Genomic DNA, 19742 nt, shown 5'->3' with positions numbered 1-19742 from the left:
CTTCAATGACTGATGTACCATGACACCCAGGTCTCGTTGCACCTTCCCTTTTCCAAATCTGTCACCATTCAGATAATAATCTGTCTCTCTGTTTTTACCACCAAAGTGGATAACCTCACATTTATCCACATTATACTTCATCTGCCATGCATTTGCCCACTCACCTAACCTATCCAAGTCACTCTGCAGCCTCATAGCATCCTCCTCGCAGCTCACACTGCCACCCAACTTAGTGTCATCCGCAAATTTGGAGATACTACATTTAATCCCCTTGTCTAAATCATTAATGTACAATGTAAACAGCTGGGGCCCCAGCACAGAACCTTGCGGTACCCCACTAGTCACTGCCTGCCATTCTGAAAAGTACCCATTTACTCCTACTCTTTGCTTCCTGTCTGACAACCAGTTCTCAATCCACGTCAGCACACTATCCCCAATCCCATGTGCTTTAACTTTGCACATTAATCTCTTGTGTGGGACCTTGTCGAAAGCCTTCTGAAAGTCCAAATATACCACATCAACTGGTTCTCCTTTGTCCACTTTACTGGAAACATCCTCAAAAAATTCCAGAAGATTTGTCAAGCATGATTTCCCTTTCACAAATCCATGCTGACTTGGACCTATCATGTCACCATTTTCCAAATGCGCTGCTATGACATCCTTAATAATTGATTCCATCATTTTACCCACTACTGAGGTCAGGCTGACCGGTCTATAATTCCCTGTTTTCTCTCTCCCTCCTTTTTTAAAAAGTGGGGTTACATTGGCTACCCTCCACTCGATAGGAAGTGATCCAGAGTCAATGGAATGTTGGAAAATGACCGTCAATGCATCCGCTATTTCCAAGGCCACCTCCTTAAGTACTCTGGGATGCAGTCCATCAGGCCCTGGGGATTTATCGGCCTTCAATCCCATCAATTTCCCGACTAATAAGGATTTCCCTCAGTTCCTCCTCCTTACTAGACCCTCTGACCCCTTTTATATCTGGAAGGTTGTTTGTATCCTCCTTAGTGAATACTGAACCAAAGTACTTGTTCAATTGGTCTGCCATTTCTTTGTTCCCCGTTATGACTTCCCCTGATTCTGACTGCAGGGGACCTACGTTTGTCTTTACTAACCTTTTTCTCTTTACATACCTATAGAAACTTTTGCAATCCGCCTTAATGTTCCCTGCAAGCTTCTTCTCGTACTCCATTTTCCCTGCCCTAATCAAACCCTTTGTCCTCCTCTGCTGAGTTCTAAATTTCTCCCAGTCCCCAGGTTCGCTGCTATTTCTGGCCAATTTGTATGCCACTTCCTTGGCTTTAATACTATCCCTGATTTCCCTTGATAGCCACGGTTGAGCCACCTTCCCTTTTTTATTTTTACGCCAGACAGGAATGTACAATTGTTGTAATTCATCCATGCGGTCTCTAAATGTCTGCCATTGCCCATCCACAGTCAACCTCTTAAGTATCATTCGCCAATCTATCCTAGCCAATTCACGCATCATACCTTCAAAGTTACCCTTCTTTAAGTTCTGGACCATGGTCTCTGAATTAACTGTGTCACTCTCAATCTTAATAAAGAATTCCACCATATTATGGTCACTCTTCCCCAAGGGGCCTCGCACAATGAGATTGCTATAGTCCTCTCTCATTACACAACACCCAGTCTAAGATGGCCTCCCCCCTAGTTGGTTCCTCGACATATTGGTCTAGAAAACAATCCTTTATGCACTCCAGGAAATCCTCCTCCACCATATTGCTTCCAGTTTGGCTAGCCCAATCTATATGTAAATTAATGTCGCCCATGATAACTGCTGTACCTTTATTGTACACATCCCTTATTTTTGTTTTATGCTTTCCCCAACATCACTACTACTGTTTGGAGGTCTGTACACAACTCCCACTAACGTTTTTTGCCCTTTGGTATTCCGCAGCTCCACCCATACCGATTCCACATCATCCAAGCCAATGTTCTTCCTTACTATTGCATTAATTTCTTCTTGGACCAGCAACGCCACCCCGCCTCCTTTTTCTCTCTGTCTATCCTTCCTAAATGCTGAATACCACTGGATGCTGAGTTCCCAGCCTTGGTCACCCTTGAGCCATGTCTCTGTGATGCCAATTACATCATATCCATCAACTGCTATCTGCGCAGTTAATTCGTCCACCAATCATCTGTGGCTCCATGGTGGAGCATGGGTTTGAGCCCAGAGTCTGTGAGGCAGCTGTTTGAGCAGTTGTGAGGGCTTGGCTCCAGTGTCCCTGGAGGTGGTCACACTCTCCAAGATAAACTGCAGAATGCTGATGCTCTGGAAGATAACAGTGCACAGGCTCGAGTAGATTCCTTTGCACTTTCATCCTTGGCAGGCCTTCCAGTACCCGATATAACTGCTTGTGTAAAGCAAGTAGTTTTCCTCTCATTTCTGGGCCCCTGAAGTCTTCACCTCTGTCCTCCTGAGCAGAGCTGTGAAAGGATCTCCCACGAGGTGTCCCTTCTACTGCTCTATAGTGCTGGGTGTTTCACCATGTGCCAATCCCTCCACCTCACGCTCCAACCCAGTCAGGGTGGCAATCTCGATTTTGGTGTTTTGGAGTGATGGACTGCGTGACAATGCCTCCTCATAAGGAATCTACTCCTCTGAGGGGTCTTCTTCGGGGGCTGTGGTTGTTAAGAAGGACCTAGAGGAAAGAATAAGAGTTAGGCTGGGATTGACACGTGTCACAATTCAGCTTGATTGTATATTTTCTCAGAGGTTCATGAAGGGATTTTAATGATAGTTGGAGACTGTATTGACAGAAAACCCCAGCCTTGAAATCTCCTGTCCTGACAGCTCTTGCAGGGCCACTGATGAGTGGTTTCTCCCAATCTTAGACCGCTCCCTGTTGATATATGCTGCCTTGTGCTGCAGAGAGAGAGGGTGAGAGTTAGTTAGTGTCATGTACAAAACCAGCACAGGCACCATGGGTTTAATGGCCTCCTTCTGTGCTGTATCATTTCTATGAAAGGAGTGTAAAAATGTGTTGGGCACTCGTTTGCTCTGCAGAAGCTGAGGGAGGAGAAGCGAGAGGCAATTAGGATAGGGAGATGTTTAAGTGAAAGCAGGTGTGTGGAGTGTGGTGCCATAAGAGAAGTTGGTGATTGTGTAAAGGCTTTTGAGTGATAAGAGAATGGTGCTAGTGGGTTCTGTGAAAGGAGCAAGATACAGGTGTCAGAGTGTTTGTAATGGGAATGAGAAGTGGTATATTATGGACTTGTGATTGACTGTTGAAGGATTTGATGGAAGGAGGGAATTGGTGGGAGGACTGTTGCCTTGTCGAGAGCTGGAGAACTAAAGAACTGTACTCACCCTTGCTATTTTTGTGAGGTAACTGAAGTGCTTTCTGCACTGTATCCAGGTCTTGGGGGTGATGCTCCTGACAAACTCAACAGTCTTTCACCATGCCTGATGGACTTGGTTTTTCAGGATACTCCTGGTACTGGCTGGAGAACTTCTCTCCTCAACCTGTCCTCTTCAAGGTGGACCTCCAAGTAGACCTCAGAGAAGCTGGGGCTTACCTGTGATTCAACTTTCAGCAATTTCTTCCTCCATCACTCCAATAGCGAAGTCTTGTAGAAGGGAATGCAACCTTGCTTTAAGAGATGCATTCCCACTTTTAAGTAGGCCTCTATGACTTGCACTCCTAAAGTTGCTGGGTTCCTTAGCAAGTCAATGAGTCGAGTGAGAAATCCATCAGTGAGGTTATAATGAGGCCTGGGTGTTAAAAAGTACCTCAGGCCTATTTTTGGCTGCAGCAGGTGAGTTTTGAACTGACACCAAAACCAACCTGCTGAAAACTGGCTTGTCTAGGGCCTATGAGTCTAATGGTTGAGTGCAGCCACTACTGTAAAATTCATGCTTCAGTTTTCTATATATGTGGATAAGTACACCGCTTTGTAGAAAATACTTCCTGAAGCACTAAGTGATATTTAGGTACAAGCTAATATTGCAGGATAGTGACTTCATTAGGATCACACTGGTTATTTATAAATGGATTAACAAAGATCATCTGGAGAAAGGTTTGAATAATAGGGATACAAGTTACAAATTAAAATGTCAAGAATAAAATGGGTAATAAGGGGGAACTTTTTAAAAAGGGTTAAGAACCTATGAAATAAGTTACTCGTGAAATTAATGGAAGTAAATAGTACAAACAGATCCAATAAATATTTTTGGAGAGAATAAACTGAGGGATATGGTCAGAAGGCAGGGTTGATTAAAAAGGAATTTGCAATGTTGGGTCTGATGACTTATATTTTTCCATCCATGGTCTTCCACAAGCCGAGTTACTGATCTACAGGGAGATGACAGAAGCCAGGTGCTTCTGTATGTGGAGCAGAGAAAAATAGAGACAGTCACATGGGGCACTTTTTTGTGCTACCAGTTTTAGAGCAGCATTGGCAAAGGCACAGCAGGTCACCTATCCTCTCTCGTGCAGTCTGACAGGTCATGCTCAAAAACATAATAAAGGGAAAACAAATGAAGTACCCTTTAAAAAAATAACCAGATATTGTCTTTCCTTTTGAGTGATAGGTGATGAGAACTAACATCTCCATGGTGCTCTGATGATGTCAGGATATGTAAATTCAGAAATCATTCTAAATATTTGAAATCATCCCTCAAAAACATGGATTTCCAACTATAAGAATAACATTGGTACCGACATCAGAGGTCAGCACGAATCTGCTCTAAGTTAATCACACTTAGTGTGAGTTTTAATAATCCACCCACAACCTCATACACAAGTTGGCTTTTATGTTTGAAGACAATAAGGCTGTAACAGAAAGGCTGAGAAATGCAATGATAGTGAGGGATGGAAAGTCAGTGTAAAAAAATTATATATATACACTTTTTAAAAAGAAAGTTTTCATTATATTCAATCGTCTTGTTTGTTAACAATTTCTGACATCCCTTGGCTAAGAGTAAAAAATAGCTATAGGTGTTAAGATCTCTGGTTGGCAAACTAACAAAAAATGTAAGGAGATCAAGACCCGATCAGCCATTATATCAAGCACTTTCACTTCATTGTATCTCTCTTCCATAATTAAGAAAACCCTTTTTAATTGGTCTAAATAAAAGACAATTGTCTTTCATCCCTTTAGATTCTAACCCTCCTGTGTCAGGCATAAGTTCGTCAATCAAGTGATGGCCTGCTGCCAGATCAATGTTCAATGCTGCTCTCCTGACAGCTGCAAGAAAATACTGCCAGGATGACTTGGTGTCTAATTACTTTAGAAAGACACAACCATCCAACTTATTCTGAATGATTTTATTATTTGGGGGGGGAGGAGGAATCTCCCCATATCACATGCCACCCGGAGCTTGGAAGCCGAGATGTCAATTGGTTCCCACGCTTTTGCCACTGCTCTCAATACCTGAGGCACATCTGCATGGTCTCCATTTGGTAGTTTCCCCGCAGTGGTACACCCGAGATCCAGAACTCGTCACATGGACGATCTTGGATGCAAACCCGTATCTGACTACTTTGTTGCAGCTCCAACCCACTGTGCTTCTCAGAATTCTTAGTTAAAGGTATTTTTAAAGAAGACATATCAAAAAGAAAGGTCACACATTGTGCTGTGTATTTCTAAAGCTATTTGTCCTTTGTGCAAACAATGGGGTAGGTTTTGAATTCTGGGCAACCGATTGGCAGAGCGGAGAGGCAATACTTCACACATTCAGACAAATGCTATTCTGGTGGAGTCAGTGACACTCTGGCCTCATTAAAATTGCCCCGGAGCTGCAGCCAGCAAGGTAAATTGTATGTAGCTTGGAGGGTGTAAGAATTCCACAAAAACATCAACAGCAAAAGCATAAACCTTTGGACTTAAAGTTTTGGACATTGCTTTAATTTGGCCGTTACTGCATAAGGGCGGACAGCCTGATGTGGGACAGGTCCAAACATGTTCCACAGGAATACACATCAGGTGGGCAGGAATAAATGGCTGAAATGGCAGGACGATGGTTGATGGGAAGGGCCCATTGTCATGTAATCAGTGAGAGATCAAGAAGATTGGACGGTGCTCAAGACACAAAGGAAACTTTCCAACCAGCCAGACCTGTTGGAGCCTTATCGAGGAAACAGCCCAGTAACAAAAGAACAGGCCGAAGACATGATTTTGCTCTTTCAGTTGCACAGCCTCAGGCGAAGGACAGCTGAACTTTTGGCGTGAGAAGCATTTTGCAGGTATAAGAGTGGCAGGTTTTGGCTGCCTGCTCTCTCTCTCTCTCTCCTCTTCAACACTTACTCGCTTCGTTCAATGCACAAGGACTGAACACTCCGTCTGTGAAGGTAAATCGCAGCAAAAGTGAAGCCATGTTCTTTGGAAGCTGGTCCGACCGGTCCCTTATTCCCTTCACGTGAAGTCAGATTAGCTGAAGGTTTTGGGAATATGGTTCGGAGCAGACGGGGCGTGCGTCAAAAACTGGAAGGAGCGTATCGCTAAAGCGAAACATAAACTGGGATGGTGGAAGCTGTGCTCATTCTCCATTGCAGGAAAGAACCTGGTCATCAGGAGTGAGGTGCTCTCGGTGTTGTTGTACGTGGCGCAGGTCTGGCCCATACCCTGCTCCTGTGCCGTGATAGTCACCCGAGCCGTCTTCCATTTCGTCTGGAGATCGAAAATGGACCGTGTCCGCAGAGACACGATGTACAAATCTCTGGACAAGGGGGGAAAGGACGTTCCAAACGTGGCCCTCACCCTGATGGCCACCTTTGTGTGCGGCTGCATCAAGCTGTGCATAGGCCCTTTGTACGCAAACACCAAGTGTCAGTATTTGCTGAGATTCTATCTGTCCCCAGTGTTGCGAAGGATGGGTCTGGCCAGGCTGCCGCGAAACGCTCCAACCAGTTGGACCATGCCTCAGCATCTGTCCTTCGTGGAAAAGATTTTCAAGAAAAACACCTTTGACCACAAGGCCATAAAGCAGTGGTCGGCACGCAAGATCCTGGACGCCCTACAAAAGAAAGAGATGATGGATCCTGTCGGACGGTTCCCCGAACAGACTGTCGAACTCAGTTGGCAGAATGTCTCACCGCCAGAGCTTTCACACAAGCACCATAACATAGCTTGGTTGGCGATGAGAAGGGTCCTACCCGTCAGATACTTCATGCACAGCCGGGGTTTCAGAGACACGGCACTCTGCCCCCGAGTTGGCTGTGGTGCGGACGAGACTGTCATCCATCTCCTTTGGGATTGTCTCTTTGCAAGGCAGGTCTGGAAGGAGATGCAGTGGTTGCTGTGGAGGTTCATCCCAAGCAGCTCCGTAACACAGGATTCTGTGCTCTGTTCCAGGGACGCACACTGAGACAGACATCATCTGCTGCTGGAGAGCCATCAACTCGGTGAAAGACGCACTTTGGTCTTCCTGAAACTTGCTGATCTTCCAGAGCAAGGAGATATCCACGGCCGAGTGTTGCAGACTGGCGCAATCCAAGGTCCAGGAGTAAGTGCTGAGGGATGCACTAAAGGTTGGTGCAGTCGCCGCAAAGGCACGATGGGGAAGAGCCACAGTTTAAGGCCCTTCCGCCACGGTAAACCCAGGGGATGGAATCAGACCCCTCTCGGGCTGTACTTGCTAATCTGCTGGTATACATAGAGCACCATGTACTGAAAAACACCTGTGTTGTGCCATGTATAATGAAAGTCTCTGCACTGTTAAGTAACTTGTAAAGAAATGTAAATGTATCCCCATCCGGTCCGTGTACTGCTTTCATCTGCATAGTGCTACATGTAACGTGATTCGTGATCGGTATTGAAATGTGTCCTGGAATCTACTGTAAACCTGTTCTCATCTACTCCATGTAATACCCTCATTTGCACAGTACTACATGTAACGTGATTCACGGATTGGACTAAACTGTACCTTGAAATGAAATGCAACCTAGTGCATTGTATGGAACTGCTGTCAGCATCCAAATGAATTGTATAGAATTGCTGACCGCAAGGTACTGAGCTATTTTCCAATGTGAAAATTTTATATGAATAAAGTATATTTTTGGGGAAAAAAAACTCCATCTGGGACGGAGAAGAAAAAACACCGTCTATGAGTAAAGAGAGCCTCGCTATTTTGATTGGGAAACAGACCTTGAGACTGGACTTGAATACCACAGATTGGTACAGAACCAGAAGATACGCCTCATCGGGAGAAGTAGCAAGTAAGCCAGAGGGGTAATTGGTGAGTATTTATCCCAGCCCACACATCTTTAAGACCACCACATAGTGTGAATGGGTGTCATGTGTCCCAACCAAGCCTTAGGGATTTAGTGGGGAGGTTTTTGCACGGATCGTAAGCGTACGCATAATTCTGTTGGACAGATTCGGTGGTGCACTTTTGAATCGGAGCAGGGGTGTTTTAATCGTGGGTACTTCACGTTAGGGGCCTGTGCAGATGGGCCAGGGTTTTGTGTTGTACTGTGTTTGTTTGTTTTACACCACCAGGGTGTGTTTTACTGGGAGCAGGTGTGTGCTTTAACTTGAATAAAAGCATTGTGATGGTTGAGACCGAAAGATCTGGCTATAACTGTGTATTTCTGTTCACCACTATAATTCCAATATCTAGAACTGTTGTAAAGGAGGTGATTCGAAACCACAAAGGGCAAAACCACTTACAGGAGGGGGGAGGTGGGGCGAGTGATCACGGACATTGTGGGTCTCGGGGTGGCAGTGGCCCCAACTATTTTTGTGGACCACGGTTATTTTAACGCGTCCTCTGGTGCCCACTACAATAAATGAACACTTACCTTAGAGTGACCGTATTTTCTAAACGGATTCTGGAAGACACAGGGTGGGAGGACAGAGCAAAATAGCCAGGATGGAAAATGTACATTGCACAGCGTAGTGAGGTAAAGTTATTTTTAGCAGTCTATATTTAACAGTTGTACATATACACTACAAATGCAAAGCAAATGTGGATATAATTACCGTGGATGTGACACCACACTATAGAAGCGCATTCAGAGACCTGATCCCTGCCCCATTCGCCCAACCCCCCCGCCAGTGACTGAGATCACACCTGACCCCCTTCCCCCCCCCCCCCCAGTGACTGAGGTCACACCTGACCCCCTTCCCCCCCCCCATGACTGAGGTCACACCTGACCCCCCTCCCCCCCCCCCAGTGACTGAGGTCACACCTGACCCCCTCCCCCCCCCCCCCAGTGACGGAGGTCACACCTGACCCCCTCCCCCCAGTGACTGAGGTCACACCTGACCGAGGTCACACCTGACCCCCTCCCCCCCCCCAGTGACTGAGGTCACACCTGACCCCACCCCCCAGTGACTGAGGTCACACCTGACCCCCTCCCCCCCCCTCAGTGACTGAGGTCACATCCGTCTCCTCCGCCTGCCCAGTGACTGAGGTCACACCTGTACCCTCACACCAACCCCCCCTGCCCGTGACTGAGGTTTCACCTGACCCCTCACCTCTCCGCCCCCAGTGACCGAGGTCACACCCGACTCCGGCACCAGACATCGGTTACACAGGTCACACAGCCTCATAGCCTCAAAATGACAGCTCAGGAGGGTACACACATTGCCTAGGGGTACACTTCAGGGCCGAGTTTTGTGAACCGAGGATTCTTCCGGGGACATTGTTTGCCCGGGGACAATACCTCATCCGGAGACTGTCCCCGGAAAACAGGGACGTATGGTCACCTTAACTTACCTTTAAAGGGCCTCTTCTCTTCAGTCACCCTGCACTGCACAGACTCTTCTCCAGTTCCTAAATAAAATGGCAGTTGGAGAACCCTGATTTCCATATTAAAAGGGGCCTATCAACTGAAACAGGAGGAATTTTGAGCACCTGGTGATAGGCCCCTTTTAAAATGTCGGCAGCCGCACTGCCGGTGTTATCGGGGCGCTATGGCTACCTATCTCGGGGTGGTATGGCTACCTTACTCGGGGTGGTATGGCTACCTATCTCATTTTGAGGCCGTTACCGCCCCATTAACGGCAGATGAGGGTGCTCAAAATTGACCCCAAAATATAAAAAAAAGATAAATGTGAATCATACTGATTTCAATCTTTAATGTGCGTATAATATACTTTGGATAGGAGAAGAATAACAACTATACAAATATGTGTAAACAGGGATTACTTTGAACAAAATTTCATTTCAAGATCATGTGGGGAAAATTATGTCTCATGTCAAATTAGTCCAAAGATTTCTATCTTGCACTCAATAATTAAAAAGCTAGATCTTGATGTTTGAGAATCTACCTTTGATTCTCCTTTTCCCCCTCTGATTCTGCTACATACCAAACTCAGCAGTGATCAACCCACGCATTACATTAATGCAATACTTCATGCACTCAGACAAATCTTCTTCTCTGTGCAATTATTATACTGTCAAAACTCATCATTTGCTAACAAGAACTTTAACAAATGAACCATTTGCTAAACTTTAATTACTACCTTGACACATTTACTTTGTATATTTGGAAAATGAACTTTCTATTTTTAAATCACATACATTTTATATCATGTACTTACTCTTAGGAAGAATGGAAACTTCTTGCCATAAAATCCAACCCTAAAAAACTCGGGCTCCAAACGCTGTTGATCCATTATTTTATCATAGAAAGCGGCCTCCATCATCTGAAGAGTGAATGCACAAATACAACTGCTTAAAACGTATCAGATGTAGTATTGCAATTGTCAGATTTGCATTATGGTATACTTGCTATATGTTATGTATTTTTGAAGTTTAATTGCTAAATGATATATTACCCTCATCTTGCTCAGGTTGCGGTAATCGTAGAAGCTCTCATACTGGTCTGCTAATTCCCGGCAAAGGATAATTCCATTTTCCCAACACTGTAAAATAAGAACAAAAAGAGCCCATTTGTGTACCCTCTTTATTAGTACTGAAGACTATGTATGAAGACCAACAATCATCTCCATAACTGAAGACAATGGAAAGGAAAATCAGGCAGACAGCTGATCTGTGAACCCGTTTTGCACCACTGCCAAAGTTGAATTTCACTCCCAATGTCTCCTGTCACTCTCAGCGCCATCTGTTGGTGCTTTGTGTAACTCAAGAAGGTATCTTGACAGCTACTAACAACAGGAAAATACATGGGGAATCTGTCCCAGTTATTGGTGCCTGCAAATCCTCGTTGGTGCCAACTGGAGCTTAAACACCATTCTTTGGGACTCTGCTGAGAAGGGGCAGAGGCACTTTGGTCTTTTAATGATGGCAAAGTCCCAAAGCAGATAAAGCTTGCAGTGGAAAGGGTATGTATATAAACAGTTCTCTTTCATAGTTCAGAACTCCTTGGCTTGCAACAGGAGGGCGCCCTCTGGCCCATGTGCAAGATTCAGGCCCAAGCAGTGAAGTGCAATTGCAGCAAAAAACAGGAGATAGTTGCAAGCAGAGAAGGCTCCAGTCTACAGCAAACCTATCACCGAGTATCCTGGATGGAGAAACAGCTTCATGGCGGGGTTATCTTATTGCCAAAATCTCTTATATGAAGACATGTATTTAGTAGCAAGTTAAAGAGTAAGCTGGGTCTATGACAGTGAATTTGGATATCTAGCATATCAAGGTGGCTGCCATGTCACAAGATGCCCGAGGACATCCCTACACCATGCTGAAGAGAATATGTCCACTGTATAGCAGATGAGGATATTTGGAGATTTTCGACTGCAAGGCATTACTGGTTGCCGAGTGTGAAAATGTGAACTCAAATATCTGGAGTTCAGTGCTTAATATGATTGGCTTGCCATTCTGCAACCCAATGTTTCTAAAACGGCATATCTCCTACTGGCAGAACCACAAGTCAATGGGATGTAGTATACTTCCACGCTGTGGTCAGAAGATTAGTGACAATATTTTCACACACTTTATGCTGCTCCCAAGCCACTTGGCAGGAGTTCCTGCTGTCTGCCAAGCAAGGGCTCAACTGCACACTTGTCAGTTGTCTAATGATCATCTGGTGACTATTTTCCTTACACGGGGAAAGGCAAGCAATGTATTTTTGATAAATCAAGGCAGCTCCCAAAGGACATGCCTGGTGATAGAAGTTCAGAACCCAGTCAGCCCTGTGTGGCACACTCGGTCATGTGATACCTGAGCCAGACAGGTCCACAGCACTCTAGGCCACTGTTGATGATTGACCAGCCAGCCTGGCTCATTAATGAAACTTGGGCTTATCATTGGGAGTCAATATTGTTACCACTCCAGAGAAGTCTGCAAGCAAATGCCTTGCCAAATAGAGTGGTCCTGGCTGGACAAATAGTCGGATGTTCTATTTTGATAGGCTGCATGGTTTTAGCTAGTTAAACTCTAGTCATGTTCCTGGACACACTGTGGTTGTTGTGTCTTGTCTCTTGCTAACCTATGCATAATCTGTCTGAATTTACGTTCCTGTGAATGTCATTTTGGACAAGCAGAAATTGTATCTGTGTGGATTTCTTAACTGGTTGATATGGAGACTCTGAAACATGGTATAGGGTTTCCACACGTCAGATAGATTGCTGATGGAGAAACAAATCTGTGTGTGTGAAACTGGAGTTATGCTGTGTGCAGCTCCAGTTTGATAATTGGGTCCTCCAACTGCTTCACATCTAAATGCCGAAGCGGCTTGGACACATTTCAGTGACACTCTGGTTGTGCTGCCAGCAAGAATTTGGAATGCATTATACAGTGGTAGGTTCAGCACTCTCCACTATGCTTAGCTCTGGCAATTCTTACATCCTGTAAATCACTTTGCTAGAGAACAATGTATTTAATCAGATATCAGTTCTTGGGTCCAGGATGCTTTATGCTTGTCTATCTTGCAGAAGACTGTTGATGATCAGCTTATTTTTTTGACACACTTTGTCGAAAGAGGACCATTACTATTGGTCTTCTTGATACCACTGAGACGAATGACACCACGCAGGTGATGGCATCTCTCCCAATGCATGCATTGAAGTCTCCCACGATGTTGGTTTGCTAATGGTATTTCAGAAATTGTATAATTAAGGCCACGATAAAACTGCTCCTCGGTGAAGGGATTTGCTTGCTTCAATGACCTAAAGAGCTACACCATGTCATGTTGCTACCAATAGAATCGGTTGTGCTAGGAAGGTCAAAAGGTAAAGGCTCAACAAATAGCTTTCAAGCTTGAGCAGTTGATCACCAATTAAGTCTAATCTGACCATTCCGCAAGAGGGGACTGTAATTAAAACCCAAGGAACAGAACATAGCTGCATCAATACCGAATGTCATAATGCATGGTAAAGATTGTCGAGAGGTTCTCTATTGACACCCATGGACTGCATTTTCAAATTTGTCAACTGTCTTGCCTTTGACCTGCTGTTGGAGCATGAACTGAGGGATGAGAAAATGGAGACGACTCATCGTAAACCAGTTTCACACCGATTTTCATGTTTAATCTACTGATAGTACTCAGTGATGGGGCAAATTGCAGGTTGAAAACACAAGATTAAAACTTAGAAGACAAATCTCAAACCAGAAATCCCATTAATGGGGAAAAAGAATGATATTAAAAAGTGGCCAGAGGTGAGTTCAAAGCTTAGCACACAGTCAGATTTCTCATGACGGTATAAACCATTAAAGTCAAATCATTGTAATTCCACTTGTCCATTATGGCATTGGAGCACATTCCATTATTTTTCCCCTCTGGTTATTCACCAAATTATACCTGTATAAGTTATTTCTGTTGTTTGCTTCCAATAATGAAGAATGGTCTATGCTGTGTTAAGTTAAAATCAGGAGTGTCTTTTAGGTGTGTACCAATGATCACTCATCGATTCACGGGGGTTGTTTTTTTTTGTCTTTCTTACGCCCCACGTGCATCAATCTATGTGGCATAATGAAGCAGAAAAGTTGAAGATCCCGGGTGAAAATTCACCTTGGGCAGCAGCATGATGCAGGCAGTTTTGCATGAGCCGTCTGTTATACGCCTCACCCAATACTCAGTTCCACTGAAATCAGGATGAATTTCTCTTCCCTGTCCCACCCTCTATCGATGGATAGCCACCAAATTTGTGATCTGCTCACATTTTACAGTTGGAGATGAATTGGTGGCAGGAAAAGCTTCTTCCTGAATCACTGTAAAATTTAAACTAAGGCCAAGTGACACCTTTACAATGCACATGCAATTTCCCAGTGCTCCAATGTGCATGACACACAGTGCATTTCACAGTGATATACAAGGGACGTTCAGGGTTGCTAGGCACTGAGTATATAGCAGTAACATTAAAGGACGAGGTGAGAAGATTCAGTGAACAATTTGCAGGTCATTTCTGAACTTTAAAACATTTTCTGCTGCAACCTATGTTTTCAGGAGCACTTTGTGGAAATTGCCATGTGACTTTTTTCCCCTTTAAATCTCGAGTAATACTGTACCACCAATGTGTTCCCCAATAGCAATCCCCAAATATCAAATCATTTTAATAAAGGAGGACCAATGGAGGGGTCAGGTAGGTTAGGCTGCACCAAGGTTGCTTTGTGCCCAAATTGCCAGTACCCCTTCAGCCCCCTCTACAGATCGAGGTGCACATACCTCAGTTTTGCAGAGGATTAGTGCATACAGAGGCACCAATTCCCAAAAGGAGGCTGTGGCAGGAGACTAATGTAATATGGATGATATGGGAAGGCCTTTCTAATTGTATTGCAGGAACAGTCTTCGCACGCACCCCAATCACAGTATGTCATGCTTTATGTGGTACTGCATAAAAGTTTGATCAACAAGCAGTATATAGCCTGATTGCCTGCACCTGCAAAGATGCAACCAAACATATCTGCCGGCACTAGCAATCACCATGGGGAACTGTTTTCATAACCTCTTGGTCAGCAGAGAACCAGATGCAGAGCTGTGCCGTCTGCTTCAAGGACACCGACAGCTAACGTGTACGATAAGGCCAGCATAGCAACTGACAGTGATGTTCAACTGTGATATCAAACCTGCTCCCACTTCTTTGTAGGCACGCTGCAATGTTGACTCAGGGATGGTGCCTTAGAGTGGCAAACAGCCATCCTCCTCAGTACTTCAGGTAGCACCCCATTCACCAGCAGCCATCAAACAGGGGGAGTTGAGCGGCTTCATTAAGTGCCTGCAAAGTCACGCCCACATCGTGGGTTTCCTTTTCCTTCATTTTTGCCAGTTACTTTTAGCGTTTATCCTTTTCAGCATAAGCAAACGCTACCAATCTGTTGAAGTATTTCCAAATGCTGCAAGGGTTTTTGTTCCCTTATTCTGCTACTTCCCTTTAATTGTTTGCATTCCTTTGAATTTCACCAACGCACAATCTTCCAGTCTCACAGCTAGGTGACCTCCCTGCGCACATCTACATCTAGAGCTGTGAATAATTTTCCAAATGAGCTGACCCTGCTTGCTATTATTCCTGCTAGATTCACGACTGAATTATGTCAGCAGACAAAAAATTGGCTGCATAAATTAATAAATATTCCCATTAATTTTCATATAACACAAGCTGAAAATGCCAACAGATCTTAGTGGACTGGCTTAGGAGTCATCCAACAAGAAAGAAATTAAGACATAAATATCGCCGAGTTGCCTTGGCTTCATTGACCAGATTGCTAAGACCCACAGGTTGTAGCTGAGATACCTTTGGGGTCAATACAATTGAGTTTCAGCCACATAATATCAAAAGTGCAACATCGCAATAGATATCGGACACTGGAAATCCAAAACATCAAAGAAAATAATGTTCATCTTCTGTTGTAATCATACGCAAATTATGAAGATATTAGCTTAAAATCAACAAGTAACATATACTTTCATTGGATGACAGCATCTGATTGAAAATCATGGATTTAAAAGCCACAAACCTCAGTGGGTACAGCATTTATGATTAGACTTGTAAGCTGAACTGAATGCAGTTGCAAAAATAGCAATTCAGTTGGAAAGCACATACATTAACAGAAAATTCACTCATAATATTTTTCGAAAATCACAAATATTACCCGAGGGCAAGATATATGGGTGAATTATAATTTAGTAATTAATACAATTTTAAGATCTTGAACTAATGCCCACAAAATATTCTGTGCTAAACTTGATGCACTTTTATTTTATAAGATCTACACTAAATAATTACATTGCTTAAGAAGGCTTTTAAAAATTAGCAATTTGTAAAATTCAACAGCTATAAATCTCAATGACTTTTGACTCCATTACAGCAAAGACTACACTGCAATGACAGACGGAGAGAACATTCAACAGGGAAAAATCATCTATGATGAGAATGGAAGGCGATACAGCGGGGGAGATGATGCATCCTGGATACGAATAAATGTTCGAGTGCCTTAACACCTACACAACTGCAAATGTAGATATAGGTTTGATGAAAATGCTATGCAGAAGGCATAAATTTATGATCAGTTTGCACAGCTGCCTCCTGAGGTTTGTAACACCTATAAGATTTCACATCCATACAATATTCTAGAAATGAAGCATATGCAAAAGATGCAATTGCAAAAGCACACAATTATGCAATAAAATAATAAATTGCACAGCAACATTTGATTAGAATTCGGCAATAGCTAGACCCTAGCAACAGATTAAGAGAGATTGAACATAAACATGCTAATGAAGGGATTGAGAATTAGATAAGACAATGAGTATCAGGGCGCTGAAAGTAGGAGAGAAAGAGGGCAGATGAATGTTTGTGATTTGCTTCGCACAGCAGCATGTGGAGTTCAAATGCAATAGCAGATAGCTAAGCTTAGCATACAGACACTAACTGCAATTGCTGAACTTACTTTGCCCTTGTCAAAGTTCTGGATGATGGTGAGATGGAGGATCTCCTTGCGCTGCCACTCAGTCTGCATTGGGTAATGAAGGAATTCTCGCAGTGGCCTCTCTGACCACTCCAGGAGCTCATCATACAACAGCAGAGTGTATGCAGCTTCTGTGTTACAGAATAGAGTTGAACAAATATCAATGAGAAACCATAAGTGAAATTACAAAAAAAAATTACATTTCTTTAGATTATAAAGGGGATATCAATGTTTCATAATATTAAAATAAGGAGTTAATGAACGATGCAATATTCATTTTTTTTTGTCTGTTAGGTGGGATCATTTGTTGTTATTCTGTGTCGTCATATGATCTTTGATTATTATTTTAACAAGAAACCACCCTTCTGACTGAGTGGAATAGGGAATGCATGACTAAGTGCCTTTCAGTCAAACAAAATTTATAACATCCTGCACGGTATTAAAAATAATAAATGAATATTGTTCATTTTTAATAAAACAAAACCAACATTAATCTTTTGAAATAGATGATCTATTCCCACGTTAAATGATATCATAAAAAAAAAACTCAAAACACATACTTCAGTTAATGAGCTGTCAGGGGCTTTTTCACAAATACACAGACATTATTAAACATGTGTGGGTGGTCCAAAAATGTGTATAGTTGAATAAATATTGGTTTGATCTATGGTGTTGCTTGAAGAAATCTTCTTATGATGGGAGATGTGGCCAAGAAATGGTACCTCATTGTACTCCTTTGAAAAATGTTTATAATGAACTTTTAATTTTGCTGCTATATGTAGAGACTTTCAGAGCAGTCCAAATCATGCACAACAAAGAAATGTGGCAAATCTTCTGATAAAGTTCCAAATATATTTCTAGATGTAACCATGGAAAGTGCTGTAGAAATAAGCTTCTTCGTTTAAGGATTAGAAACATTGGAATAAAATGCAGTTCTTTTCTAATTAATGTGTTTTAATAGGGCCTAATACATGAGGTGATCAACATTTGCTTTGGAGTAAATGCCCCACAATGCAGTGTGTGTATTCTAGGTAAGCAGGTGAAAGGGCTTTGGTGTCAATGCATCAACAACTCAACAATATAATCTGCAACCAAATCATCATGTCATGAAAATACTGTTGCCATGCTGGCTTGCAACCAAAACATGTGTCGTCAAATCAACTGCTGTCATTATCCTCTTCTTAAATGTCCAGCTCTATACTCTCCAAATACTACTCCAATTCTAACCTTCTGTTCCTTTTTAATATCTGCAAAAGCATCATCACTACGCAACATCTCATCCACCTGTGTCACCCTTTCCTGTTCAAATTTCTTCAGTCTCATTTCTATCCTGCCCAGAACAAGACTGACTGGGTCAAAGTCATCCTTGATACCTCGTGTAACTGTAAAGATAGCATATGAACCCTCCTTACCTTCTGACACACTGTGACCATCAATATGGCAGGCCACTCCATCCTCCTGTGTGGCCAACCATATTGACAAAGCACGTTCATGGTTCCACTTCGAACTGCCCCAACGAAGCCAGTACATTTCCTGCAATGCCTTCTCTACGTGTCCTTTCCTCTTCTAGTCATATCCTCCCAAAGTTCCATCACTTTCCTCATCAACATGCTGCCTTTCAGTGACATTAACCATAAGCATGGATTAGCTTCCACATGTATGCTGACACCATCCAAATGTACCTCTTTCCACCAGCATTAGCTCCATGACTGTTGATGAACTGTACAACATTCAGTCATGAATTAACCTTCCAAGGGAACCCATCAGCAATCAGGAGGGACACGAGTGTGAGAGATCAAGGCTTGGTGTCAGGAGAAGAGAGGCCATCAAGGGAGGGTGTAATTGAGGTAGGTGGGGTGGCTGGGGGAGAGAAAGAAGGCATTGTGGGAGGGAAGGAGTGGGAGTTCGGGGCTTGGAGAGGGGTGGGGGGCGGGGGGAAAGAGTGTCGCAGATCACAGCGGGAGGGGGAAAGGGGAGTTAATAGCGATACCTCAGTGTTCTACAACACCCCTGAGGAGTTGAGCTTCAAGCACTACACCTAGTTCATCACCAAGAATATCTATTTCTACCTCTGCAATATCACCTATTTCTGCCTCCACTTCATTCGTGTCTTTCTCACCTTCAGGTTTAACTTCTCCAATGACAACAGTAATAGGGAAACTGCAAGAATCTATTATTAAGGACATGGTAACAGGGCACTTAGAAAATAATAACAGGACTGGGCAGAGTTAAGATGGATTTATAAAAGGGAAATCATGTTTGGCAAATCGGTTACCAAGTTTTTTGAGGTTGTAACTAGCAGAATAGATAAGGGGATCAATGGATGAGGTGTATTTGGATTTTCAGAAGGCATTCAATAAAGTGCCAAACAAGAGGTTATTGAACAAAATTAGGGCTCATGGGATTGGGGGTAATATAGTCGCATGGCTTGAGGATTGTTTAACGGACAGAAAACAGAGAGTAGGAATAAACGGCTCATTTTCGGGTTGGCAGGCTGCAACTAGTGGGGCGCCACATGGATCGGTGCTTGGGCCCCAGTTATTCTCAATCTATATCAATAATTTGGATGAGGGGACAAAATGTAATATATCCAATTTTGCTACAAAGCTAGGTGGGAATGTAAGTTGTGAGGAAGATGCAAAGAGACTTCAAGGGAATATAGACAGGCTAAATGACTGGGCAAGAACATGGCAAATGGAATATAATGTGGAGAAATGTGAAGTTATGCACTTTGGTAGGAAAAATAGAACATCAGAGTATTTTTTAAATGGTGAGAGATTGGGAAATGTTGGTGTTCAGAGAGACCTGGATGTCCTTGTACATGAATCACTGAAAGTTAACATACAGGTACAGTAAGTAATTAAGAAAGCAAATGGTATGTTGGCCTTTATTACAAGAGGATTTGAATATAAGAGTAAACACATCTTACTGTAATTATATAGGGCCCTGGTGAGACCGCACCTGG

At 43.3% G+C, this 19742-nt stretch overlaps 1 protein-coding gene across 1 annotated transcript in view; it reads right to left on the bottom strand.

The window, feature by feature from the left end:
- LOC139280730 (dedicator of cytokinesis protein 4-like) overlaps positions 1 to 19742 on the bottom strand; it is a 511619-nt gene that overhangs the window by 100046 nt on the left and 391831 nt on the right. The window contains exons 36-38 of the mRNA XM_070900388.1: positions 16760 to 16908; positions 10753 to 10839; positions 10516 to 10620 (exon numbers count right to left, since the gene is read on the bottom strand). Coding sequence (XP_070756489.1) covers positions 10516 to 10620; positions 10753 to 10839; positions 16760 to 16908 — 341 coding nt within the window. The remainder of the gene's footprint in view (positions 1 to 10515; positions 10621 to 10752; positions 10840 to 16759; positions 16909 to 19742) is intronic.

This window comes from Pristiophorus japonicus, chromosome 15 (assembly GCF_044704955.1).
Source record: "Pristiophorus japonicus isolate sPriJap1 chromosome 15, sPriJap1.hap1, whole genome shotgun sequence".
In the NCBI taxonomy this organism is placed as follows: Eukaryota; Metazoa; Chordata; class Chondrichthyes; family Pristiophoridae; genus Pristiophorus; species Pristiophorus japonicus.
Note: the sequence above shows the minus strand (reverse complement) of the source record. Positions and strands in the feature narration are given on the sequence as shown.